A 24,860-nucleotide genomic window follows, 5' to 3' on the forward strand; every position below is an offset into this window, starting at 1 on the left:
AGTTGGATGATCCACGCCTTGGCTCTGTCGCATTCTATCATTTGTCACCTTTTTTTCCCCCCTCTCTAATCTTTTAAAATCAAGCATCTCAACACTAATCAGCCGTCAAAAACTGTGGACAAATCGTGGGATAACCATCAATCAGTGCATATTATATAGTTCTATATTCCCCCCCCCCCCCCCCCCCCCCCCCCATGTCGTTAGTCCATTTGCTATCAAAATTAATTGCGCAGGGAGTGAAAAATTATAAGAAGCCCCTGAAATTTTTAACGTTTCAAATTTACTCATGGGGAAGAAAGAAAGAAGGGAGGAGCGAAAGGGGAAAAAAAATAAAATATATTATTTCATAATTAATTTGAGAACTATCAACATTTTTCTTATATGTTTTTTTAGGTTATTTTCATATTTTTGTTCACTGTGACATTTGACATATCAGAGCAAAAGTGAACTTTTAATGATCGACAACAGTCGACATGCCGTTTGAATTGGAGAACTAATCAACGGTCTGGGGGTGTAGTGTAGACTTACAATAAACTTGAATGCACGTCGAAATTTGTCAATAAATGAAGGGAATCCAATGATATTAACTTTTTCCCCCCCCCTCAATCATACCTAATTAACCATAAGTCCTTAATCAACAAATTTGACACAAATGCCCTGCATGAATTGGGAGTTTGGCACTTGTCATCATATTGCATTTTTTCTAAACGTTTTCCCTTTACATTATTATAAAAGAAATACCAGAAAATAGATAAAGAAAGAACATTCGAAGTGATTAAATAATAATAAAGGATGATAATGGACCATTAGAGTCAACTTGTCAATTTGAATCCACTGCTTGATTTCATGGAATGCTTGAATCATATTATAATTCATCTTTATTAAACTGAAATGGCAATTTATTGCCTGTCATTGGGCGGCTGTGTTAGCTAATACCCCAGGGAGGTTCTAACTTAGCTGCTACTTTCTATATATAACTGTCATGGAATTACGTATAATAATAAAAATCTTAGTTCAGACATAATTAATTATTCTTATTATTAATTTAGTTTTTTTAGTGTCCTTCAATTTTTGGAATAATTGCATGAATTTTGGCTGTAATGACTGTAAGTATGTAATAAAATATTCAGTGGAATCTCTCAGTTCACATTGTAAAGGCAGTATACAATAATAATATTTTGGGAGGGGTTTCGCATCAAAACTTCAATTTTTTTTTTTTTTTGAATACTGATCACGTATTAAATTACTATTTTACACATATATTTATAACTTTTATTACAGCAGATATTACACTCGCGACATATGACCCTCAGACGATTATTGTATTACACAAATATTTACAACTTCTATTAGTGATATTTACAATCAGATATATAATTAGCACTTAAATTATTACATTAATTTTATGAAGTACATACTCAAACATATGACCCTCACAGACGAGAGATGTCTCTACTCCACTCACATTTCGTAAGAGAGAAAAATTTACAAATTAATTCCACATAATTTTTTGCTTAATTGAGGAAGGTTGAATCTATGTATGGAGATTCGAACCACTATTCTCATAATCCTGCTTAACTTTGAAAGTAGTGGTTCACCGCTGGACCAAAGCCCGAGTGGCTATCAAAACTTAAATTAATCTCCACAAAGTTGTTGTTTTGATATGTGAAGTCCTTGATCTATCAAAGATTCTCACATTCCTCGGTGCTAATTTAAGAGAAAACCAAGATGCCGATGTATTTTAGTTTCATCGAATGATTCCAATATCTCTGGAGTTTTACCTTGCCAAGGGCATGCGCTGGGCGGGCTGCAATCATGTTGTCAGATTCTGCACAAAAAGTCCACGTTCACTAACTTTCATTTTATAGACAAATGACGTTTCTGAAATCTAAAATATCCAGTGAATCATCGACTGATCATTTCATCACACCACCATAATTTGGATAAGGAATACCAAATAATGATGATAATGATTAATATTTTGTATAAGCTCATAAGTCATGGTTTGACATAAAGAGTGTGAGAGTGACTATAAATTTGAACTGAAATTTAGAAATGATTTTGTTAACAACTATTATGTAACCTGACAATGCCTGCTGAGATTTCGCAATCGCCAAGTCGCTCATTCATTGCATTCCAATCTTTTTGGTCACAATCTTTTGTTCCATGGGCAATTCACACATTCCATAGAGAGTCATAGACGTATCAAAATGCGCAGAAAACAAATGGTGATGATTTGAGATATTCCATCAGCCACTTGGAAATTTGGTTGCCATATGCAGGAAAAGAGTTGACCTCATAGTTATCGGCTATCAGGCCATCCATTAATAATGAATAGTTTAGTCTGGTAACGGAAAATCAGTCAAATCCTCCCTATGATGTACAAGGTCCGATGCCCGATTTGGGTCAAGAGAAACACTAGGACTACGATGAACATATTTCCGACCTTGGGAAGATTGTTGTGAATTAGCCATCCAACAAAGCCTGAGCAGAGATAATATGGTTCCCAGACTCAGAAGCCATCACATAACAGTTATCTGCAGTATTTAATTACCAACATTCAAGTTATTTTCTATCAGCTGTTAACAATAGTCAAAACTCAAATATGGCTTTTGGAGAGACTTGAGTTATATGACTTACATAAATTGAGTTCTCAGGGGATCACATCTTTGTGCTACTGCTGCTGAATTTGAGAAGTGGGATTAAGGCAAATGGGTAGTTCAAATGACAGTATCATCTGCAAGCAATAACTATAAAATATAGCAATTATTGATTAACAGAATCATCTTTTAATCAAAGATCTAGAGATGCATAATGGTATCTATAGATGTTTCGACACACAATTATTAGCTGCAATGACCTTTCTTTCCTAACTCTTCACTTCAGTTCATCCTCACACTTTCTCCATGCAAATACTGTCCCTAGTTTACAAGTAAGCAAGTGACCAGCTCCCAACTCAAAGCACATTGCACAACTTATTACACTGTAACTGCATTGAATTATTTTCCTGCCCTTGAAAGGCCAGAGAAATTCAAATGACAATAAAACTGTTCGTACTATTACACACAAATTTGCTAAAACGGAGCAGGCTCATAGATTTGAAAGGTTGGGCCCTGGTTTCCTTCTAATTGACAAATATATAGAAAATAATTTGTTTCGGGTTGAATTTAAAAAGACTCGGCACTCTTTTACAGCAAACACAACAAGAACTATGTTGTTAGAACTTTGAACCATTGCAAAACTATGACCAGCTTTTACAGCATACAATTAACTTATGTGGTTATCTTATAGCAACCAAAATTGATACCTGAATAGTGGCGAGATGCACTGAACAAAAATGGCCGGTGCATGTCAACAAGCTAGTGTCAGGCAGTAAGCCAGTAACAACAAGATGAGTCTGGAAGTTGGAGTTGGCTAAACTGGGCAAGTTCAAATTAAAAACCATTCTGTAACAGCTACCCAGAAAGAACCTGTCACCAGGAATATCATCCAAGTAAAATTTCATTGAACTGTTTCTTAACTCCTAATTATTATTATTTTTTGGTTGAATCAGGTAAAATGGACCACAATCATTCTAAAGGCACTAAATGATTTTAAATACCACTGGGGCTTCTGACCACAAAGAAAGTAAAAATCTACTTGGGCTGGCATAAATAATTCCTCATCTTTAATAAAACACTTCATAGATAAAAGGCTTCTTTCTTTCTTTTTAACTCTATCGGTTTCATTAACCCCTTTTGCAGATTCATAGTATGTAAATTGATAAAAAAATTCTCCTAAAATGAACATGCAGCCTTGATATCAACAACCCATTAAATTTTTTTACTGTGACCAAAGGATTCGATCAGAATTACATAATCTTAAGCAACTAAAAACCATTGACTCTAATTAATAATTAGAAATTGAGAATCATTTTTCTTTTTTTTTTTTCTCTCTTAACGAGCAAGTATTAGGCCCTTCTGTTTAAAATAAGTGAAAAAAGTAAAATGGAAGCCCAATCCACAAGAACAGGAAAGTAAAAATAATCATCGCAGTAATAGTTACAATCACCGGCAGAGTGCCCAAATTTCCATCCTTGCAATTCCAGTGGCCTTCGGTTTTCATATGGAAGAACATCACCAGTTTCTCTAGATGTCAATTTCTCCACACTTTAGTAACTCTTTATGCTTCATAATTGGTTTTACCTTCATAACTTGCCTAAACCTATTCTCTATACCATCCCTTATTCTTTTACGCAGTCCATCATCCGGCAAACTAGGTTCCTCTGCCGCATTTAGGGCATCACAAACTAACTTGTATGTGTACTCTCTAGGTACTGAACCCCCATCAACCAACTCCGCCAGAAAATCCCTGGCCTCCAAAACCCTTCCAGCTTCACACAATGCATGTATAATTGGAGTATATGAACTCGAAGTGGGTACACTATGATTCAAATTTTGCATCTTCCTCATCATTTCAATAGCCTTATCAATCTCATTCACAACACTATAATACCTAATAAACGAGTTATAAGTAACCCGATTTGGAACACAACCCTTTTTATTCATATCATCAAAAAGTTCCAAGGCCCTCTCAATCCGATAGGTCTTGCAACAACCATCTATCAAACAGTTATACGCAACAACATCTGGAACAAAACCCTTAAACAACATTAACCGAAACAAGTGATTAGCTTCCCATATCCTCCTTCTAATGGCCTTTCTACACCCGGTTTGCATACCATACTTACAATAAGAACTAATCAATATAGTATAAGTATATACATCCGGGGGACACCTAAACCCCGGTAACTCCATCTGTTCCAACAAAAATCTTGCCTTGTTAAAGTTCCCAACTCGACAAAGAGCATTAATAACAACATTGTAAGCGTAAACATCAGGTCTGCAACGAAACTGCTTCATCCGATAAAATGTAGCCAATGCCTCGTTAACCAGCCCTTCTTCACCTAGGACTTTTATCAAACAGGTAACAGTAGAGGTAGTAACAAGCTCGCCATTTCCTCTCCTTGACATTTCCTTGAGAAAATCCCAAAGACCCTTTACGTTATTTCCTCTGGCGAATACAATACCCATTTCTTTACAAGTCACCTCATTATGAAAAAAGTGGAAAAACCTTTCGACCCAGTGATAAAACTCTGTGGCTTTGTTGATTCCTAGAGTGACCTTTTGAGGGTTTCTATAGGCGGCAGGGCCAAGAACAAGCACATTATTGGCGATATTGTCAGCTTCTTTTTTGAGGATTCGTTGTTTCAAAGGAGTGCGGTGGCGAAAACCGGTTTGGCGGCCGATGGAGCGAGGGGACTGAAAGAAGAATCTTGGGATTGATTTGAGTACGTCAGCGACTGATTCAATGGTGAATGGGTTTTGGGTTTTGGTTGTTGAAGCGGCGAGTTTGGCATCAAATGGGACGTTTTTGAGGATAAGCGGAAGTACTTGCTGCACTAGGCAAGTGTGGTTGGAGTTTAGAGGTTTCGAGACGATCATGTTCGTTGCGGTTGATAATTAATTATCCTCGCAAATGCTTCAGAAATGCCACTGCAAAACTGATTTATACTCGAAGCTAGTTCCGATTTCTCCTCACTGATATTTGCATGAATTTCTGGGCGGCTGTTATTTGTTACGTGAAGTAAAGGCCACTTTACATGTGATGAAGTTCTGCGCGCTTTTTGCCGTCTTTGAACTTTGAAGCGAGAAGAAAAGGCGTGGGCATTTGATGGACCGAGTTTTGGGCTTTCTGGCATTGGACCTACCTAATTCAATCTCCAGCATTCAACATTTTATGGGCCACATTTTCTACTCTTTTAGCTTGAAATTTTCAGCCGAATACAAGCAACGCCTCCCTCCATACTTGCATCTACTGGACTCAAATCTATGCTATAATAATGAGGGAAAAGTCCACTACACTTATCGCCTAGGCTTACTATGTTCTTATACGAAATGGAAGATCAGTGAATAATAAAATTTTAGGAATAGAGTGACAATATAATTGTCATATCAATTATGATACAAACATTAATTATTGTTTTCAATTGAACTCTTAAGGAAATAGTTTTTTTGGTTTGCCTCTTTTCATACAAGTAAGAGGAATCAATGTTCTCTCACATTAAATTTTAATTTAAGTTTGTGCATGGGAATATGGAGAAGTTGGGGTGTGTGAAATCCAAACTAAAAAAAAAATGCGGATTGAATATATTTTGTAAGTTACCTAAATTTTATTAAATGTAAGATCAAAACTTTGCGAAAAAAAATAAATGGGAGTTTCATATGAAATTGAGCCAGCATAGACATTGAAATCCTTTTTCAATATCATCTCAAACTTCTAAAATTACAATAATATACTTAATATAGATTGGGAAAAAGAAAAATCCTCCCTTACAATAATTATAAGACATCACATCATGAGCTTTGAAGATTTTAGACGAGAAGAGCTAATCACGGGCCACCGTCTTGGGCTCGTGATCCAATTCTAAAGAGAACTCTCCTAGAAATTGTCCATTAACAAACCAAATATATATATATATATATATATTACATTTAAAAAACATTTCGGAGGGCGCAAATAAATTTCCCTCCAGAACGAGCAGCAGCGCTTATACTATACAGTGAGATCCGTTTAAAAGAGTCCGAACCCGGCCCACTCCGCATCAACAACCGGTCGGGGCGAAGACTTATACGACGAAAAAGACGACGAAGCAGGTGAGGCAGTGAAGGGCGAAAGGGTCTTTCGGCTAGACACCGACCACCTGGCTAATGTTTCAAGGTCAGAAGAGTATCCGGGTTCGGATTCTGGTCTGGGTAGGAGTACCCTTTTTTTGCTTGCCTTTTGTCTCAGCAGAGGAGCAGGAAAACATCCGGGCGAGACACAATCGGGTCGGAGAGGTTTCTCAAACCGCCAACGCTCGGACCGGGTTCGCGGGGTGGACCGGAACGACTGGCTTCGAGGCTCCACTGGTGGAAAGAAATGAAGCGCGGCTGGTGGGGGTCTAAGCTTTTGCAGTGGAGCAGGTGAGGAACGGGTGTGATTATCAAATTCAACAGCTGGTGACAGCGGTGGCTCCGGCGTAAGTTTCTTCAGAGGTTGCTGTTGTTGGATCTTGGGCACGCCGGGTCGAATCTCCCACTTGAATGGGACGGCACCGGGTTTTCTACAAGAGTCATCGATAGTCATGTTTGTTTATAACTGAAAATAACTAATAAAAGCAGACCCCAAGTGATAGGGGTAAACGTAAAACCAAAACGGGGTTCGCTTGTGTTGCGTTGCTTTGCTTTGCTCTTATATAGTAAGAAATGGGGCGTTCCTGGCGAGATTAAAGGCATGAAGTGGGGCCAATATGGAAAATGAGATAATCTGCATGTTCCTTCTTTGACTTTTGTACTGAGAAAGAAAGAACTTTTTTTCAATCATGCTTTATGCAGTATCAAGAAAGTGGAAAGCAAAACGTTCTTGTGAAAAATTCAAACGTTAATTAGGGAAATAAGGGACTTTGTTTTTCGAATTTTAAATTGTTTGTATCAGAAAATCTAGATGCAGACAGAATTGAACTAACTATCTACGAGCGGATAATGCTACTGACTCAGCCTTTTTTCTAATTAAGCTCATTTTCCGCAAGGCCTTTGGGTCACATTCCTAATTTCTTCTGAAATAAAACTTCGGCAAAGTAAATGATAATCGGGAAACTTCATTTCAAGTTTGTTTCCGAGGAGAAGTTAAAAGTGATTACTAAATTTAACTATTTTGTTTTTTGCCACAGCCACACGGTTGCTCTAGACAATAGTACCGTAGAGAGCCTAAATTTAATAAGCCATAACTCGTATTTTATCCTATGAGTTTGAGTGAGTGTTAGGCAGTAAATTAATAATGATGCCTTTTACTGTGTTACAGCCATGATTATATGTCCTATGATGCTTTGAGTTTGACCAGGCCTGCTACAACGGTAGGATGACCGCTTATAATGGGTAACACTAATAATGTAAAACGTGAAAGAAATTTTAAATTTTCAAATAGATTGTAATCATCATTTTTGGCTATTATTATGGTGACAAAACGAGAACCAGAAACAGTCATTTGTCTGGAACTCCTATTTCAATTCCACCACTATACTATTCGCATCAGCAAGTCAATAAGACAGCAAAGTTCCTATACCTTCTAGTGGTAGCTTTTCTACAGATGAGACCAGAAAATATGAAGACAATTTTCTGAGCCTCATCATGTTCACATGCCTCCTATATCCGGCAGTCAAGAACAATATAAAATCAGAAACCATTAAGAAAAAAGAAGTGAAGACAAATCTGGGAAACAAAAAAAAAAAAAAAAAGGAAGGAAATGGACTCTGAGTCGGCTACTCACCGGTAAATCCCAAATAACAGATTAAGATGTGTTTCAGAAGATACAATTACGAGCTCACATTCATCATACCAAGCAAATGGAATCTGCTTTTTGCTAAGATGAGAGATCTCTGTTACTGGTTAAATTTAAAACTGGAACAATTCTTTTCTACAAGATTCTGCAGTCTGCAATCCCTATCTAGATGCCTAACAATCATATTGAAACTCTTCTGGCATGTTACATACAGCTCGTATCACATTGCTGGCCACATCCAATAGCTGCAAGTACTCATCTGCACCATCAACAAGACACTGCAACCACCAAGCAAAAATATAAGAATTGTGCATAATAGAGCAGAAGATATTACCAGAGAGGAGAGAGAAAGTTGAACATGAAATCATCAATTGTCGCATGCTGGAAAAACAAAAACTTTCCAAGTAAGAAAGACGAATTTCTAAGATTATTCGACGCGTAATTGTTTTTCAGAATTGCTCGAAATAAAACATGCTCTGGAGTCTAGATTGCTCCACAAGAAAATCATCTATCATCATAAACAGCATTTCAATTTCTGTTACTAGTGCTAATCTCAGAAAATAACTTGAAGCAGTATAAAAGCAGTTAGTAACCTTATCTACTTTAGCCAAGCATTTGCATATTCGAGCCTGCTGCTCATCAGATATATCTTCTGTTTCAACAACCACATCAAATAACTGGAACAAATTTTATATCAGTAGTGAATATATTATATATAAACATTGACGAGAGTGCTGAACCATCAATACAAATAGCAAAAGAGTAACCTGAGAAAGAAGCAGAGAGGCTGGATATCCCTCTGCAATGATGTTGTTAACTTCCTTATTTGCTAAATCAAAGTCACCACTTCTGCACACCGCGAAAAGCCCCTCCACTACCTCCGGTGGGATAACCTGGTAATAAGAATATTGAAATTCAGGACGAGTCTGGATATTCCCAGACAAGATAAAACGTCACCAGAAAAAAGGAAGGGAAAACAAAAAGCCGAAACGTTGAAACTTTGTCCAGGAGCTGATTTACAACTTTTTTTCTTTTTTTAAAATATGCCAATTATGCTAACATCATCCAACATCAAGCAACACCAACCATAGGAAGAACAAATACTTGGAGATCTAAGATGCAAACTCCAATCACAACCCTAAAAAAGTGCCACTGCATTTTCTAAAAGTCTTCAGGCTTGAGTTTCAAAGCTCATCTGGACTTAAAGGTTTGGAATATGTTGAACAACCAAAGATCGAGAAGGTTGGTTAAAATTTATTACAGGCCTTAGAACTTATAATAAAAAGGACTTGCAAGACTTTCCGGCAGATACATATAGAAAGTGAACGATGTATCAAAGGATTAACACAAAACACAACTTACACCAGACACACTAATTAGGTCCTTGGAAGTTATTGATGATCCAAATAATCGAGCAGCTCCCTGCAGCATTTCACCAAATGATAGGGCATAAGCTTCATCATTAGACATTGGCTATAAAGCAAGATAGTGACATGAAGAAAAAGAAAACATAGTGCAGAAAGTTAGAGCACTAAAGCTTCTGAATCCCTCCTATGCCCTATCGACCATGACCAAAATCAATGCAACAGCCTTTCCAAACTTAATTGAAGTAAAGATAAATTTCATAATTTGGTGTTTTATTCAATTTTTCGGTTTAAAATACCAGTATATGAACAGTAACTTTTGTATTTGAACAATAACTTTTGGTTAACTTATACTTTTTGAGAATCGAATTGTCAAAAGCAACTATAACATATACAGTCGTGAAGAAAGAATCATAGTTCATGAGGAAAAATAGCAGACCATTTCTCACCTGCAAGTATGTAATAGCCCTGCGGAGATCACCATGTGATATAGAACTTAAGGTTGATAAAGCCTACAATGATATATCATGTGCAAGCATGTTAAAAACTAATACGTTTACAAGAATCCAACAACATGCAAACTATTGTTTATAAGACAGGCCATAAGTGAATTGATCCACACCTCTGCATCTAGATTGAGTCCTTCTTCATTACAAATGTGCAATACACGGCTACTCATAACTTCCTCAGAAAGTGGCTTGAACCTGAACTTTGCACATCTTGAAGCAAGAGGCTCTATTATCCTACCAAAAGAAAGAAAGAAGAGAGCATGTAGTTCATTAAACAAGGATTACTCTTAAAATACTTCATTATAAAGATATGATAAACCTATATTTCCTTCTGAAAGTTGATTTTATGAGAACCAACTTTCAATCAACAGATCACAGAACCACCTAGATATGAGAACATGTTGAAGCTCTCACCTAAAATCTAAAATCTTCTATTTGATCAAACCACAGATTTTGTTACGCATAAACTTCAACAAAAGGAAATTGTTACCGAAAAGTGAAAACCAATACAAGCATAAGAGATGGTCATCTAATTGGACAGTTTAAGAAGAAAACATCTAAACATAATTATAAACTAATACAATGTGCTGTAATAAATCATCTAGTTGGACTGCATCTAAATAAATTTACCAACATCTCAGATAGAATATGTAAGAGATAGTCCAAAACCTTCCAAAAATTTTAATGTTGAAGCGTATATGATCCTAATATATTCCTTGTCAAAAGAAATTTGATCCAATAAGGAAAAAAACATAAAAAACAAAAGAAAGCTAAACAGAGCAGAGAAGGTGAACCTGCTTATGTAATTGCATATAAAGAAGAATCTTGTGACTTTGGAGTAAGTTTCCATAGTACGTCTCAGAGCATTCTGTAAGTTATAATAATTATTGGGCATTCACAATAATTCCACAGGAGAAAGCTTAATAAAACCAATAGAACTGAAACAAACATGCCTGAGCATCTTCAGTCATGGAATCTGCTTCATCTAAAATAATAATCTTATATGGGGGACAAGGGTAACCCCTGAAGTGTTGAAGAAAAAAAATCAGCTGACACGTAATTAGGAAACGGAACGGAAAAGAATACAAGACAGGAATATATATACCCTCGTCGCTGACCAGAGCCTACAGCCACGGCAGCAAAAGTTTTAATTTTGGTACGAACAACATTAATCCCACGGTCATCACTTGCATTCAGCTCTAGCACTCTGGACTTGTAAAGTTCAGGCCTACAACAGTGTGATTAAATTAGAGAAACAAATAGAAATAATGGCCTAAGCATTCTTTCAAATGAAATCAAATAATGAAGAGTAACACTAAATGTACAGTATCAATTATACCAACTAATTGGCACAATACAATTGGTGATGTAAAATGAAAAATATCAATGTCATTGCCGCATCATCTCTTCTTTTATTGATTTTACGATTGCCACATAATCTATTCTAATCTCTTTTTATTAATTTTATGACACATCAGTTTGTATAACTAGTTTGCACCCAAAGCGAAAATAACTGAAAGAGTATTTAGAATAAATAAATAGGTGAATAACAAATATTACAAGAAGAGTACCCGAAAAGCTGGTGGGCGATGGCGAGGGCAGTGGTGGTTTTTCCGGTGCCAGGTGGGCCGTAAAATAACATGTGTGGGCACTTCAGCAGAACAAAAAATTATTAAAAAAATAACATTAACAGCTAGGGTTTTTAAACTTTTTTAATTCAACATATAATCATAAGATCAATAATTAGAATGAGAAACTTGAAATTGAAAGTGGAAGTGTTACATTGGCTGTCTCGAGAGTGTTTGTGAGGACGCGCACGACCTCTTCCTGGTGAGCCACATCTTTGACTTGCTTTGGTCGACTGCAAAATTGATATACAACAGAAAACAAAAACACGAAAATTAACTTTGAAAAATGTTAAGCAGAGGTGACAGTATTGGATCGCAAGAGACTGAGATTGTACTATTTTTCAACCCATGGTTGTGAGCTCTGCAATACTGGCGCCATTTTTCTTTTTACTTCGTCCTCGCTTTTTTCTGGACTGGACTGGGTAGTGGAGAATTTCTGCGTAAAGTTAGGGCTTTTGTTTTTCCCGCTTTTGTGAATTTTTCCGAAATTCGCTCTCATTCGCAATTTTATATTGACGCGCACAGCAACAGTAAATTATTTTAACACGTGTGTGACTCCACGAATCGCAGCGTTTAGTTTAAAAAGTAGTTTTCAAATTGGCTTTCACTCTATATATAATGGATAATAATGTTAATTATTAAATTTTATTTAGATAAAAATAAAAATTAATTAATTATGTAGGAATATTTTAGAAAATATTTTTAATGATATTATTTAAACTTTTTTAAATTAAATAAAAAATTTTAAAAATAGCTCAATAACATGATGACTTAATGATTGAAAACTTTCATTAAGTTGAAAAAATAAATAAACTTAATAACTTAACTAATTGAAATTAAGTCAATTAAGGCATTAAATCAAAAAAATAAACAGCCCCTTAGTTTGAATACTAAATAAATCTAAATATATGAATATGAAAGATATGTTTATTTTTTATTTTTTGTCTGAATCTCTGATAATTAGTATTAAGTTGTGTTTTTTTTTCAACTAAAAAAATTTGCAAACTAGAATTTTTAAATTTGTGCCCTCGCAAAATTTTAAAGTTAAATAAATAATAAACATTTCAATGAACATAAATAAGACAGTATTTTATCATAGCATATATTATGTTTAGTAAATATAAGCATTTAAAATTCTAAATTAGAACATGTTAATCAATTCATTGTAGTTTATGATGTATTATTGTATGAAAAATATTTATATAAAATTTGTAAAAAATAAATAATGCTAATTTGAAAAATATAAAAAAGCTAAAATAAATATTCTCTACTACTATGTAATCGTAAGTTTTAGAGATGAATAATAATAGTAAGTCTTATTTGGTTAAAGATGAGAATAAATTAATTAGATAGGAATATTTTAGGAAATATCCTTTAATGGTGTCGTGAAGACTTTTTATATTAAGTAAAAAGAAAAAAAAATTGGTTTAATAACTTAATGACTTAACTGAATGAAATTGAGTCGTTAAATCATTGAGGTAAAAAAACAACTTTTCTCTTACAATGTAATGGGTTATCGAATTTATTTATGTTGATTTTCCTTATTTAAAAAAAAATCACATTGATAATATAATTTGCATAAACGCTTAGTAGTTATCAATTTATCATATAATTTACATTGGATTATCTTTAGAATTTGAGTATTTTTTTAATAAATAAATTCACGTAAGGCATGTTTGGTGTGGGATATAGGATAGGATAGAATAGAATTAGATAAAATATAATACTATGTTATGTTGATGTAGATTAAGATTGAAATAAATAATAATGTATTTTATTTGGTGTGCTATTTGTTAGTCGCTAATATAATTTATATATTAATTTAATTAAAATTAGTCGCTAATATAATTTATATATTAATTTAATTAAAATTATCTTACTAATATTATATATATATATATTAATTTAATGAAAATAAATTTAAAATTATCTAAAATTAATTCTTATAGCACAATTTAGAAAGTAAGTTACTCCCTACAAACTCATATTTTTATAGTTGAGGCTCTAAAATTTTGCATGAGATGTTAAATGCAGCTAAAAATAAAAAATTATAAAGTAATATAACGTATAATCTAAATTAAATCAATTTATCAATAATTTTGAGCATTGGAAAATTTGACAAAACTTTTCCTTAAATTTGTTGTATTAACTTGGTCATATAACTTCTAAATAAGAGATTAAACAATAATATCATGAGCAAACATGATAAGATAATTGGTTCATGAATATAAAAATATATTATTTAATAATATAAAATATGATTTTCTTTTTACATATCTTGTATTAGGATAAATATTTTAGCTGTAGTTTTCTTATCCCAAGGTCCTGTTGGGATAAATATTTTAATTATTCACTTTAGTAATTCGTGGGTCCAGGATTGCTTATCCTAATCCAACTTTTGCCATCAAACATAGACCGGTAATCCTAACCTAACCCAAATCTAATCCCATCACATTTAACCGCCACCAAACACACACACCACGTAATGTATGATTACAGTGGTGTAAGCGGAGCTGCCCACACTGTATAACGCTCAAATGATAAAAAGTGCGAACTTAGCGTGGGCGTTAACTCACTGATCACGAGGAAGCTAACGCAACTGCCTGTCATGCACACTTGATGAACAACATATACCATTCGCCAGAAAGAAAGAAAACAAAATTTGGAATGCCAAGGCTACCCTTTTTCGTGGCGTCCTTCGACTGGTTAAAACATAAAACTTTTAGTAACCGCCTGTAAATTTAGAGAAGCACCAACATGTGGCGCCTCCGGCAATGGTCTTGCGGTTATCATTACGTGTTCAGCAATAGCGGCCCAGATTTATCCGTACAAAACCAACCGTCAGGATCTCTATTCCTTTCAAACTAACACGTTTGCGCGGCTTTTTGGCACTCTAATAAAATTCCCTCTCTCTCTCTCTCTCCTACTCTCTCATGCGCTCTCGAAAATCTAATACCCTCCAAGAATCTTGAATTTCCATAAAAGGAAAAAACCCTACATCTCAAAGTAAGAAGCAATTAACGTTGCATTATCATTTCATTTTCAGTTTTGTTTAATTTTTATACTTTCTGGAATTTTTCCCCCGATTCTTGCCGGGAATCTCGGTTCAGGCTGGGGTTTGGTCCGAAATGTCGACCAGAAATCGTCGCCCCCCGGTTTCGTCGTCATCATCAACGGCCCGGAGGCCGCCATCGGACTCTGAAAGCCACGTCAAGAAAATCGCCATAATGAAGCCGCAATTGGCCAAGAAGCGTCCGGCTCTCTCTGATATGACCAACCAGAGAGATGGGTCTCAAGCCGTTTCCCGGGTTGTCGGCACCCAGTCGAAGCCCATTGTGCGTGTTTTCTTGAATTTGCTTTGAGCACTTCTTGTTAGTTTTATTTTGTGTGTATTTCTAATTTTGGGTTATTAACCAACGTTAATACTATTTCTTTTTTGATAGTTACTGTTTGCTTGTAATGTAACGGGTGATGTTAATGGCTGTTTCTAATATTTCTACTCTTTCTCAAGAATTGTTTGTAACAGCCTATTTGCTGAATGCGGAAATTTTTTATTTTATTTAATTTTGTCTATAAAATAAATTTTAGTTATCAAGAAACAGAGCCAAGTGTGATTATGCATACATAAGTGGTGGTTTTAAATCGTTGAGAACTGTATAAATGTTTTTCCTAAGTATAAAATTAATGGTCATTACTGTTATTTTGTACATTCCATTACTTGTTTTAATATCAATTATGGCTACCGTATTCTCAAAGATCAACTGAACTATTTTCTGCATTACTAACATCTGTGTTTATAAGCCTACCTATTGATGATATGATTTATTTACTGTTAGTGGATATTAAATATTGGAAATTTAGTTTGTAGTCGTTAAATTTGATCAGGGTTAGATATTTCTCTGTTAAACATTTCGTCCGTAACTGCAAAACTTTGCATGTTTTGGCAATTTATTTACGATTTGACTGTTGTCAGGTCACTAGGACTTTGCTGTTTCATGATTGTGTCAATCTTGTATTAAACAACTGAGTTAAGTTTTTGGTGCATGTACCTAGTTTATAGGATTTGATAACAACATACGTTTCTGGGATCATTACATTATGTTTGAGTTTTATAGATCGAAATGTGTTTTGGAAATGATGTCCATCCAGTTCTGGGAGGACTAGATTTCAGTCTGATGGCCAGATGCCCCTAAATAATCGTACAAAATTCAATTTGATCATTCACATATTATTGAACCAACCATAATTACTTTCAGATTTGGGTATAACTTGTTCTAATCCACGAATCAAAATTGACTGTGTTTTTATATTTTAAAGGTGCCATGTTCAGCTAAAATTGCCAAGAAAAAGGAATCTTCAGCTCACTCTCATGATAAAGGACTTTCTGGGAACACTTTGCCTGCTTCCTTGAGTGTGAAAATAGGTGTTATTGCCAAGGATGCATTTTCTACTAGAAGTGATCATCCTATCATTAGAGCTATTCCTGCTCCAAGCAGCAATATCTCCAGCCTTCCTGCTTCCAGTAGTGCAATTATGGTACCCAGATGCAAGAATATTTCTCTGAGCACATCAGTCAGTGGTTCCGTTTCTTTGGATGAGACAATGTCTACCTGCGACTCTCTGAAGAGTCCAGAATTTGTATACATAGATAAAGAGGATTCTTCGGCAGTTAAATCTATTGAGAGGAGGACATGCAGCTCTCTCAACATTTCAGATTGTGCACAAGGAAAAGGTTTCTCATTTTTGAGGGACATATATGCTCAATCTAATTTAATCATTCTTCTATTGTTCAATTCATATGTCATATGTAGTTTGGCCAGTGTTGGCCATTGTTTTTTACCGTTCCATAAACTGAAGACTGCAGATCAATGAATTTCACTCTCCTGGGTTTCTGCTCCATGGATTTCAGGGAAGACTTGCAAGAGAGACATACTCGTAGAGATGGAAATGGTTGATGATTTTGTTGATATCGATGACAATATCAAGGACCCCCAGTTTTGTGCAACCATTGCCTGTGACATTTACAAGAACTTGCGCGCATCTGAGGTTTGGCATCCTTTTTTCAAATTTATATAGAACATTCCATTTGGCTTTTTCTTTGTTAACTTTCCTGCTATCTCTGATGCATACATTTAATAGAAGTATTACAATCATTGTCATGTCAATTTAATGTTCCTGGTTTGATCAATTCACTGTTTATACACAATGTTAATTAAACTTTGGAATTTCTTTCCAATACTATACCTTATTAACAAAGAATCTTCAGATGTTCGATTTTAAGTATCATATGACTTCAACCATGTGGTCCATGTCTCTATGCACTACAGTATTTCTATAGATCCTTCCATACTTGTGAAGAAGAAAGTGGTTTATTTATATATTTTTATGGCAACTCCAACATAGATAAGTATTTGTGTGGGATATATGGTTTGAGGGGTTCATTCTTTGTTAGTTTTGACTATTGCTTATCCATTGATACAACTAAACCTCCATTCTCAAGTGAGATTTGTGAGATTTATGTTCGGAAGTGTATTCGTGTAAATGTTCCTGCTTTTTCTTCATTTGATATGCCGAATCTTCAGGATTTTCAAGCTAAGAAAAGGCCTTCCTTGGACTTCATGGAGAGGGTCCAGAAAGACATTAATCCAGGCATGCGTGCAATACTCATTGATTGGCTAGTGGAGGTAAATTATGGTTCTTGATGTTATTGCCAGGGCATTTTTGTGATTCTCATCCCTGTCTACCCTACCATTTTAGGGCTGCATTTACCTTATGACAGCCAATTATTATTTGATAACTGGGGCTGTGTTGGATTTTAAAAGTTCATTCTCAATATTATCAAACATTCATCTCATTTTCTAAGAGTTCAGTTGTTGATCTTTCTTTTGGGTGATTGGTGATTTTAACTTCTTGTAACTGTAGGTTTCTGAAGAATACAGGCTTGTCCCTGAAACTCTATTTTTGGCAGTCAACTACATAGATCGTTATCTTTCTGGCAATGTGATAATCAGGCAACAGTTGCAACTGCTTGGTGTGGCTTGCATGATGATTTCAGCGTAAGAAATTTTTTACATTTGCTTCTGTCTTCTGAGCAATCTATGTGCGTTTGTGTATGCATGTGTATGAATGTGCACTAGGATAGGACTATGGATAATAAATGGAAAAGTGATTATGTTGTCAGCAAGTATGAGGAGATATGTCCGCCTCAGGTGGAAGAGCTTTGCTACATTACAGATAACACGTACAATAAAAAGGAGGTTGGGTTCTATTTTCATCTGCAATTTTGAATTCTTATTTAAATTGCTTTATTTTTCCCAAATTTCGAAGCACTGAGCAATTTAGTTTCTGCAGGTTCTCCAAATGGAATCTGCTGTATTGAATTACTTGAAGTTTGAAATGACAGCCCCAACAGCTAAATGTTTTTTGATGTAATGCTTCTCTTCTCATTGAAATACCAAGTACTTTCCTTGCATGCTCCTTTTGGTATTGACTTGCAATTTATTACAAATGTTAGGCGTTTTATTCGTGCTGCTCAAAGAAGTAACAAGGTATGTTTGTGTTGGAATGTATGATTTTTGCATTTTGCTACCTTTTGCTTTTCTTTTCATTTAATTTTGTCATGATAATATACAAAACATCATAATGATATAGTTTCAGTCGTGCTTACTACTGATCATTCCAAAGGTCAATGTTTTCTTTCTTCTGTTTAAGATGTTCAGGCACTGAACTTTGTTGTTCAAACGTTGTTGTTATTAAAACCGTCATAGCATTCAGTGGTAGCACATACTATCTTTTGTAGGCCCCATCAATGCAGTTCGAGTGCTTGGCCAACTACATTTTGGAGTTATCGCTTCTGGACTACAAAATGCTCTGTTATTCCCCATCACTTATAGCTGCTTCTGCTACTTTCTTGGCCAATTTTATACTGTACCCTTTGAAAAAACCTTGGGTATGTGAGAAAATGCCATTTTCCTTGTTGCTGAGATGTTTCCAATTTTTTTCATTATTCTTCAATGACATAGTTTAATTTTGTATTTCTTCTGATACAGAACTCTACCTTGGGGCATTATACATTCTACCAACCCTCTGATTTGTGTGACTGTGTTAAGGCACTACATCGTCTCTTCTGTGATGGCGGTCTCTCTAATTTGTCTGCAATCAGGGAGAAGTACAGTCAGCATAAGGTGAGAAGAACCTCTCTTTCGTCTGGAATAAGATGTACCTGCCCATTGGACATTTCAAAGCAATTTTAGAAGGCACAGACCTTTTGTCAGCACTCGAATACTTTGCTAGTAAATATACACCAATATTTAGAAACACATTGCATAACAAAAACATTTGTTATTATTTTACTTAGCTTTTAATGTCAGGTGATTTTCTTTTAATCATGGCAGTAGTATAAGGTAACTTAAGAAAACTGGGATAGGAAATCTTACTAATGTGCTTCGCTGGACTTGCATTGAATAATAATGTTCTATGACACAGTCCATTTTGAGTAAGTGAAACGGACTTGATTATATTTGCTCCATCTTGTCATCTCAAAATAAATATGGCGTCAGACATCCTGAAACATAGTAGGAAAATTTTATGAACAACTACTTTTATGGACTTGTTTTCAATAAGCATATTGATTTACAAAATTCCATTTGATATCTGAGTGGAAAATTTTTGAAATTTATGTAAATTTCTGCTTAAGTGCTTATAATTCTATTGATGCCAACTGGTGTGCTTTCTATCTGCAACAGTATAAATATGTGGCAAAAAAACACTGCTCTAGTTCAATACTTCCCGAGATTTTTGAAGACCCGAGTTAGTAGGCGTGTGCATTACCATTTCATCATGCTGTTGCATATGCTCTTGCGGATCGGCTGGAAGTTATATTTCTTCTTCTTTTTCCCCCTTCCCTTCTCTAAATGATGTAGAGCTTAGAACCCCTTTCTCAACTCTCTATATTTTGTGGCAGAGTCATACTTTTATACAGTGAGTTTTGACTTTTGACCTCTGTTCTGTAACTTTTGCCTTAGCTGTTCCTTGTCAGGTGGCTTCTCAGGCCATACCACGATTTGTTAGACAAAATGAACCAAGACAGAGTAATTTTTGTACATTGCATCTTCAAATATATCGTATATAAAAATGCTAAATACACATGCTTTTTCTACATGCTGTTGCACTGGTGCCCATGGATATGAATCTCGGTATCATCTTCGTGGTTTTGTTATTATTTATTAGCAATTGTAATTACTGTTGTATATAATTATATATACAACAGTAAGTGAATATTTAATAATAAAAATAGTAAGTGATGGATGTAGAATCCCTGAATCAGCGATAGAGCTTTCGTTGAGCACTCAATATTTAATAATAATTCGGAATTTAAAATTTGTTCGTATTGCATGCAATATAAAAGAGTCAAAAACAGGCCCGGTGACCGTTTGAAATTTGAATTCAAACCATCAAACGTAACCTGACAGCCTGTGACTTTCCAACCAATGACAGACCAATTTAAATTTCTCGGGACCAAACCGAAGCCACAAAATACCTATTACTGGCCCGGTTTAGTGGCACCTTTCATTTGACTTTGAGGGACCCCAAAAACCCGACTCGGAAACCCTTAAATAAATGACAAGTACAGTGGGCCCCACAAGACGCTCCCTAACGTTTACATTCTGGAGCAGGATCAACGGTCAGGATCTCTCGAGAATTCAAATCACCTCCTTCCCCGCCTCAAAAGCGCCATTAAAATATAAATATTAAATCTCTCTCTCTTCCTCTTTCTATTTTCTCTCACCTGCAAAAATCTTTCAAAATCTTTCAAAAACTCTCAGCAAAAGACTCTCTGTCTCCCGTCTCTGTCTCCCGTCTCGTTCTCTTTCTCTTTTTATCAAGTAAAATAATACACATGTTCTTCCACTAATTCACTTTCTTGTTCTTGTTAGAAGAACAAAAGACAGAGGCATTAATTCTTTCCACTAAAAACAGTGAACTGGGTTTGATCGAGAAAGAGAATGTCGACGCAGAACCGGCGTTCATCGTTTTCCTCGTCGACGACGTCGTCGTTGGCAAAGCGGCACGCGTCGTCTTCGGATAATTTCGCCAAGTACACGGCGGTTCCACCGCATTTGGCCAAGAAGCGAGCTCCACTCAGTAACGTCACCAATCAAAAGAATGTGACTCAAAGTGGCTCAAAAAGCTTGCTTTCATCGTCTGTTTTGGTGGGTAATTGTTATTTTCTTCAGTATTTTGTTTAGTTTAAGAGAAAACGAAGGGAAAGACGAGAAAATAAGATGCTTTGTTAACGACTTTTTTTTTTAAATTAATTTTTAGATAAATTATATCTGGAGTTTTTTTACTGTTCCTTTTTTTAAAAAAATTATAAATAAATTCGTAGCACTTTGATCTGAACGTGTTTGCTTGGTGAGAAAATAGAAAGAAAAGAAAATAAATAAGAACAACGTATTTATGTACCGTGTGAGTAACGCTCAAAATGGAAAAGAAAAGATGTCTTTCCTAAACAATTTAAGCATATGATTACAGAGATCAAATCCGATCTTTTTACGAATAGTTTTGACACAGAATCATAGAGAATCAAGGGATTGTTACTTAATTTTGTAAAAATTATCCTCACCTACAGAGATTAAATCACATGATTATAGGGACAACTAGCAGGCTCATGCATTAGAGAAAAAAAAGAAAGCCTAAAGGAAAAATTTGGGAAACGAGTAATTTTCCAATGCTGCTATTCAATTATCCAAATTAGGATTTCTGGTAATTGAGGATGAAAAAGAATAGCCTGAATTAAACAGACATTCTATTTCCTGTTTTGGTAAGGAGTGCTATTATGTTAGCATTAATTTATCGTCTTTATTTCTCTGGTTGTTTAGCAATTGTTATTGTAATAGGCCTTCTTCTATCTGTTCTTGCTTCTACCATTCTTATCACACAATACATTCACTTGTCAAGAAATTTCATTTGCTGTTGAATTTGAAAGTCATTATGCTTCTCTTTGAGGCCTTCATTAACAAAATTTCATGTCTGAAGGTTCCTTGCTCGACTAAACTTGCCAAGGCCAAGAAGGCACCTGCAGCCAACAATGCTAACACAAGCATTTCTGGGAACTTCTTACCAGCATCCTCAAATGGGAAAACCAGCACAACTGTTCCTGTTCCTTGTAAGGTTACATCTTTGCCTAGAAGTGATGAAAATGTCAAAACAAGCGCCCCCAGCATTGCTGCTGCTGTTTCTGTTTCTTGCAGCATGGATGTTTCTCCTAGTAAATCGGATGCAAATTCAGTTTCTATGGATGAGTCAATGTCTGTTTGTGATTCTTTCAAGAGCCCTGAAGTTGAATATTTGGATAACAATGATGTTCCACCACTTGATTCCATTGATAGGAAAACTTTCAGAAACCTCTACATTTCAGACCATACAGAAAGAACAGGTACTTTACATTGACTCCGGCCATTAAACATTGAGTCCTTTTATCTTAATAATTTAAATTCAGGACTTCAAACATTCAAAATTACAGTTTATTTATTTTCTTGTAGAGAATGTTTGCAGCAGAGATATATTGGCAGATATGGATACAGATGATAGAGTTGTTAATGTTGATGACAACTACATGGATCCGCAGCTTTGTGCAACCTTTGCTTGTGATATCTATAAGCACTTGCGTGCATCCGAGGTTTTCCATCTTCATCCACATTCAGTTGCATACCTTTGATGGGAAATATTTGTATTTTTAACTTTCCTTCTTATTTGAGATGAAGCTACACTCCTTTGAAAAATTAAGAACAAATTATTTGATTATCCCACTATTGCAATGATTTTGTAACATCCCATAACATTGTTGTGGCAAAGTTTAACCTTTTCTTTCCGTCATTTCTTTACTAGTCTCTAAATGGTTAGTCTTTTTTATGAAATTATTGTGTTGTGAATGATTTCAAAGCCTAACTCTTTCTTCTTCTTATCTGTCCTTCAGGTGAAGAAAAGGCCTTCAACAGACTTCATGGAGATAATTCAGAAAGACATAAATGCCAGCATGCGTGCAATACTGATTGATTGGCTTGTGGAGGTAACTTATTTCCTTTTAGTGTTACAAATTTAGAATTTCCTTTGCGGGCTTTGGTAAATAGGAAATTTGACAATTACTTTCTCAGAGCTAGAAGGGAACTTATTTCCTTTTATACAAATTTTTTTTTTAAGAACCATCATCCTTAATTTTCTAAACTTGTGAAGGCTAATTTCTATATTTCACTGTAGGTGGCTGAAGAGTACAGACTCGTACCTGATACGTTATATTTGACTGTAAACTACATTGATAGATATCTTTCAGGAAATCCCATGAGTAGGCAACGCCTGCAGCTTCTTGGTGTTGCCTGCATGATGATTGCTGCGTAAGAAAACATATGCCCTCCATTTCCTTTCCTTCTTGCTTATGATATCTTAAATTTTTTTATAAAACATTCACCTCAGTGGAAGTAGTATTGACAAGAAAATGATCAACTTACAGAAAGTACGAAGAGATTTGTGCACCTCAAGTGGAGGAATTTTGCTTCATAACCGACAACACATATTTCAAGGAGGAGGTATCGCTTCTGTCTTTCAATTTCTGATCTCTGCATTTTCTTATGGCCTCCCACTATTGTTGCTATTCTGCCTAGCCTGCATTATGATTCAGCATTCGTGATTCTCCAGGTTTTGGAGATGGAATCTTCCATCTTAAATTACTTAAAATTTGAAATGACAGCACCAACTGCTAAATGTTTCTTAAGGTGAAAAAACTTTGTCATTTATTTGATATTTGTTACTTATTCACTGGGCTCTGTGTTTGAAATTTGATCAAATGAAATGGCATGCAGGCGATTTGTACGTGCTGCTCAAGGGATAAATGAGGTATCTGTCTGAAGCTGATTTCTCATAATGTCGTACAATTTTTTTGATGCATAGTGTTCCCGTTTCTATAAAATTTTCCAACTAAAGTTGTCATGTAATCAATAATTCAATATTAGGATTGATAGGACATAGGAGGATGAAATAAATAGCAGACAAAAATTGGCCATAACATTGTAACTTTAATCAATAATTGTGCCACCATCTCAATTGCATAATGAAATAGGTTTTGTGCATAACTGTTTATCAGAAAGGCTACTCTCCACTTTTAAAGCCTGTTCTAACTATTTGCATTTTGCAGGTTCCATCAATGCAGTTGGAATGCTTAGCAAACTACGTCACCGAATTATCTCTTCTGGACTACAGTATGCTCTGTCATGCTCCATCACTTATAGCTGCTTCTGCAATATTCTTGGCAAAATACATACTTCTTCCTGCAAAGAGACCTTGGGTATGTATCAATCAATAATCACAAACATTAGCCAGCTTTTTTTTTTCAGCTGCTGATTATTATTAAACCATCTTTTCCTAAAATTTCAATAGTAACTTAGCTTGATCATCTAATTGTTTTGGTTACAGAATTCTACATTGCAGCATTACACACTTTACCAGCCTTCAGACTTAATGGAGTGTGTTAAAGATCTGCATCGCCTATACTGTAACAGCCAAAGTTCTACTTTACCTGCCATAAGGGAAAAGTACAGTTTGCATAAGGTAATATATAGTACTCAGTTTCATGGAAATATGTGCTAAATTCTGCTTGATATTGTGATTCGAGTTTTTGATGTTCGATTGTTTGCACCTTAGTACAAATGTGTTGCCAAGAAGTACTGCCCTCCATCAATACCTCCAGAGTTCTTCCTCAACCAGGCGTAGTAGACATATGCTGGCAATGAATGTCACCAATGTCCCGTTGGATGGATTTCAAGTCACCATCCTGCTAGCAGCCGCGATGTCCTGTCCTGTCCCAAGAGATCATAAATTTCCCTCTTTGTAATAATTTTTTCTTTTAATCTAAATGTTAACGTAGAGTACAACGTAGATTAAAAGATTTTGTCCATCATATATTTCTAATGAAAATCTGAATGTTTTCAAATTTGTTTTCTCCTGTA

General features: G+C 35.3%; 5 protein-coding genes and 1 long non-coding RNA gene across 8 annotated transcripts; 2 read left to right on the plus strand and 4 right to left on the minus strand.

The window, feature by feature from the left end:
- Positions 1 to 1,528: 1,528 nt before the first annotated feature.
- On the minus strand, positions 1,529 to 3,955 carry LOC112097692. Its single transcript, XR_002905187.1, has 4 exons — positions 3,308 to 3,955; positions 2,641 to 2,737; positions 2,084 to 2,537; positions 1,529 to 1,828 (listed from the first exon to the last, which is right to left on the minus strand). It is a non-coding gene; the product is annotated as an uncharacterized LOC112097692 (long non-coding RNA).
- On the minus strand, positions 3,956 to 5,635 carry LOC18041716 (pentatricopeptide repeat-containing protein At1g77405). Its single transcript, XM_006434190.2, has one exon. The coding sequence runs from the start codon at positions 5,481 to 5,483 to the stop codon at positions 4,128 to 4,130; it is 1,356 nt and encodes a 451-aa protein (XP_006434253.1). The 5' UTR covers positions 5,484 to 5,635; the 3' UTR covers positions 3,956 to 4,127.
- Positions 5,636 to 6,282: 647 nt separating this feature from the next.
- Positions 6,283 to 7,383, minus strand: LOC18041717. The gene has a single exon (XM_006434191.2). The coding sequence runs from the start codon at positions 7,165 to 7,167 to the stop codon at positions 6,613 to 6,615; it is 555 nt and encodes a 184-aa protein (XP_006434254.1). The 5' UTR covers positions 7,168 to 7,383; the 3' UTR covers positions 6,283 to 6,612.
- A 947-nt stretch (positions 7,384 to 8,330) lies between these two features.
- On the minus strand, positions 8,331 to 12,350 carry LOC18041718 (replication factor C subunit 4). Of its 3 annotated transcripts, XM_006434193.2 has the most exons (12): positions 12,195 to 12,350; positions 12,014 to 12,092; positions 11,803 to 11,882; positions 11,337 to 11,459; positions 11,185 to 11,254; positions 11,026 to 11,099; positions 10,345 to 10,465; positions 10,172 to 10,234; positions 9,721 to 9,780; positions 9,126 to 9,251; positions 8,952 to 9,035; positions 8,331 to 8,636 (listed from the first exon to the last, which is right to left on the minus strand). In XM_006434193.2, the coding sequence occupies exons 1-12, from the start codon at positions 12,236 to 12,238 to the stop codon at positions 8,532 to 8,534; spliced, it is 1,029 nt and encodes a 342-aa protein (XP_006434256.2). In that variant the 5' UTR covers positions 12,239 to 12,350; the 3' UTR covers positions 8,331 to 8,531. The 3 variants fall into 3 exon arrangements, with proteins under 3 accessions (XP_006434256.2, XP_024040682.1, XP_024040683.1); XM_024184914.1 differs by lacking the exon at positions 9,721 to 9,780; XM_024184915.1 differs by lacking the exon at positions 8,952 to 9,035.
- Positions 12,351 to 14,618: 2,268 nt separating this feature from the next.
- On the plus strand, positions 14,619 to 19,999 carry LOC18040777 (cyclin-A1-4). The gene is made up of 11 exons (XM_006434194.2): positions 14,619 to 15,194; positions 16,177 to 16,591; positions 16,769 to 16,905; positions 17,442 to 17,543; positions 17,782 to 17,915; positions 18,041 to 18,116; positions 18,211 to 18,287; positions 18,374 to 18,407; positions 18,659 to 18,808; positions 18,909 to 19,043; positions 19,605 to 19,999. Exons 1-11 carry the CDS (start codon positions 14,988 to 14,990, stop codon positions 19,671 to 19,673), a joined length of 1,536 nt encoding a protein of 511 aa, XP_006434257.2. The 5' UTR covers positions 14,619 to 14,987; the 3' UTR covers positions 19,674 to 19,999.
- A 636-nt stretch (positions 20,000 to 20,635) lies between these two features.
- Positions 20,636 to 24,805, plus strand: LOC18041778 (cyclin-A1-1). The gene is made up of 11 exons (XM_006434195.2): positions 20,636 to 21,071; positions 21,898 to 22,297; positions 22,404 to 22,540; positions 22,838 to 22,930; positions 23,119 to 23,252; positions 23,369 to 23,444; positions 23,554 to 23,630; positions 23,718 to 23,751; positions 24,050 to 24,199; positions 24,328 to 24,462; positions 24,556 to 24,805. The coding sequence occupies exons 1-11, from the start codon at positions 20,865 to 20,867 to the stop codon at positions 24,622 to 24,624; spliced, it is 1,512 nt and encodes a 503-aa protein (XP_006434258.1). The 5' UTR covers positions 20,636 to 20,864; the 3' UTR covers positions 24,625 to 24,805.
- Positions 24,806 to 24,860: the final 55 nt, after the last annotated feature.

This window comes from Citrus clementina, unplaced genomic scaffold, assembly GCF_000493195.1.
Source record: "Citrus clementina cultivar Clemenules unplaced genomic scaffold, Citrus_clementina_v1.0 scaffold_5, whole genome shotgun sequence".
NCBI lineage: Eukaryota > Viridiplantae > Streptophyta > Magnoliopsida > Sapindales > Rutaceae > Citrus > Citrus x clementina.

Excerpts from the sequence above, each read along its gene's own strand:
- LOC18041716 (XM_006434190.2), bottom strand. The coding sequence starts at position 5,483 with ATGATCGTCTCGAAACCTCTAAACTCCAACCACACTTGCCTAGTGCAG.
- LOC18041717 (XM_006434191.2), bottom strand. The coding sequence starts at position 7,167 with ATGACTATCGATGACTCTTGTAGAAAACCCGGTGCCGTCCCATTCAAG.
- LOC18041718 (XM_006434193.2), bottom strand. The coding sequence starts at position 12,238 with ATGGCGCCAGTATTGCAGAGCTCACAACCATGGGTTGAAAAATA. Across the intron at positions 11,460-11,802 it reads ATCGCCCACCAGCTTTTCGG|GCCTGAACTTTACAAGTCCA; the intron begins GTACTCTTCTTG and ends ACACTGTTGTAG. Across the intron at positions 10,466-11,025 it reads ATATGCAATTACATAAGCAG|GATAATAGAGCCTCTTGCTT; the intron begins GTTCACCTTCTC and ends TTCTTTTGGTAG.
- LOC18040777 (XM_006434194.2), top strand. The coding sequence starts at position 14,988 with ATGTCGACCAGAAATCGTCGCCCCCCGGTTTCGTCGTCATCATCAACG. Across the intron at positions 16,906-17,441 it reads AGAACTTGCGCGCATCTGAG|GATTTTCAAGCTAAGAAAAG; the intron begins GTTTGGCATCCT and ends CCGAATCTTCAG. Across the intron at positions 18,809-18,908 it reads ACCCTTTGAAAAAACCTTGG|AACTCTACCTTGGGGCATTA; the intron begins GTATGTGAGAAA and ends CTTCTGATACAG.
- LOC18041778 (XM_006434195.2), top strand. The coding sequence starts at position 20,865 with ATGTCGACGCAGAACCGGCGTTCATCGTTTTCCTCGTCGACGACGTCG. Across the intron at positions 22,931-23,118 it reads TGATTGATTGGCTTGTGGAG|GTGGCTGAAGAGTACAGACT; the intron begins GTAACTTATTTC and ends ATTTCACTGTAG. Across the intron at positions 24,200-24,327 it reads TTCCTGCAAAGAGACCTTGG|AATTCTACATTGCAGCATTA; the intron begins GTATGTATCAAT and ends TTTTGGTTACAG.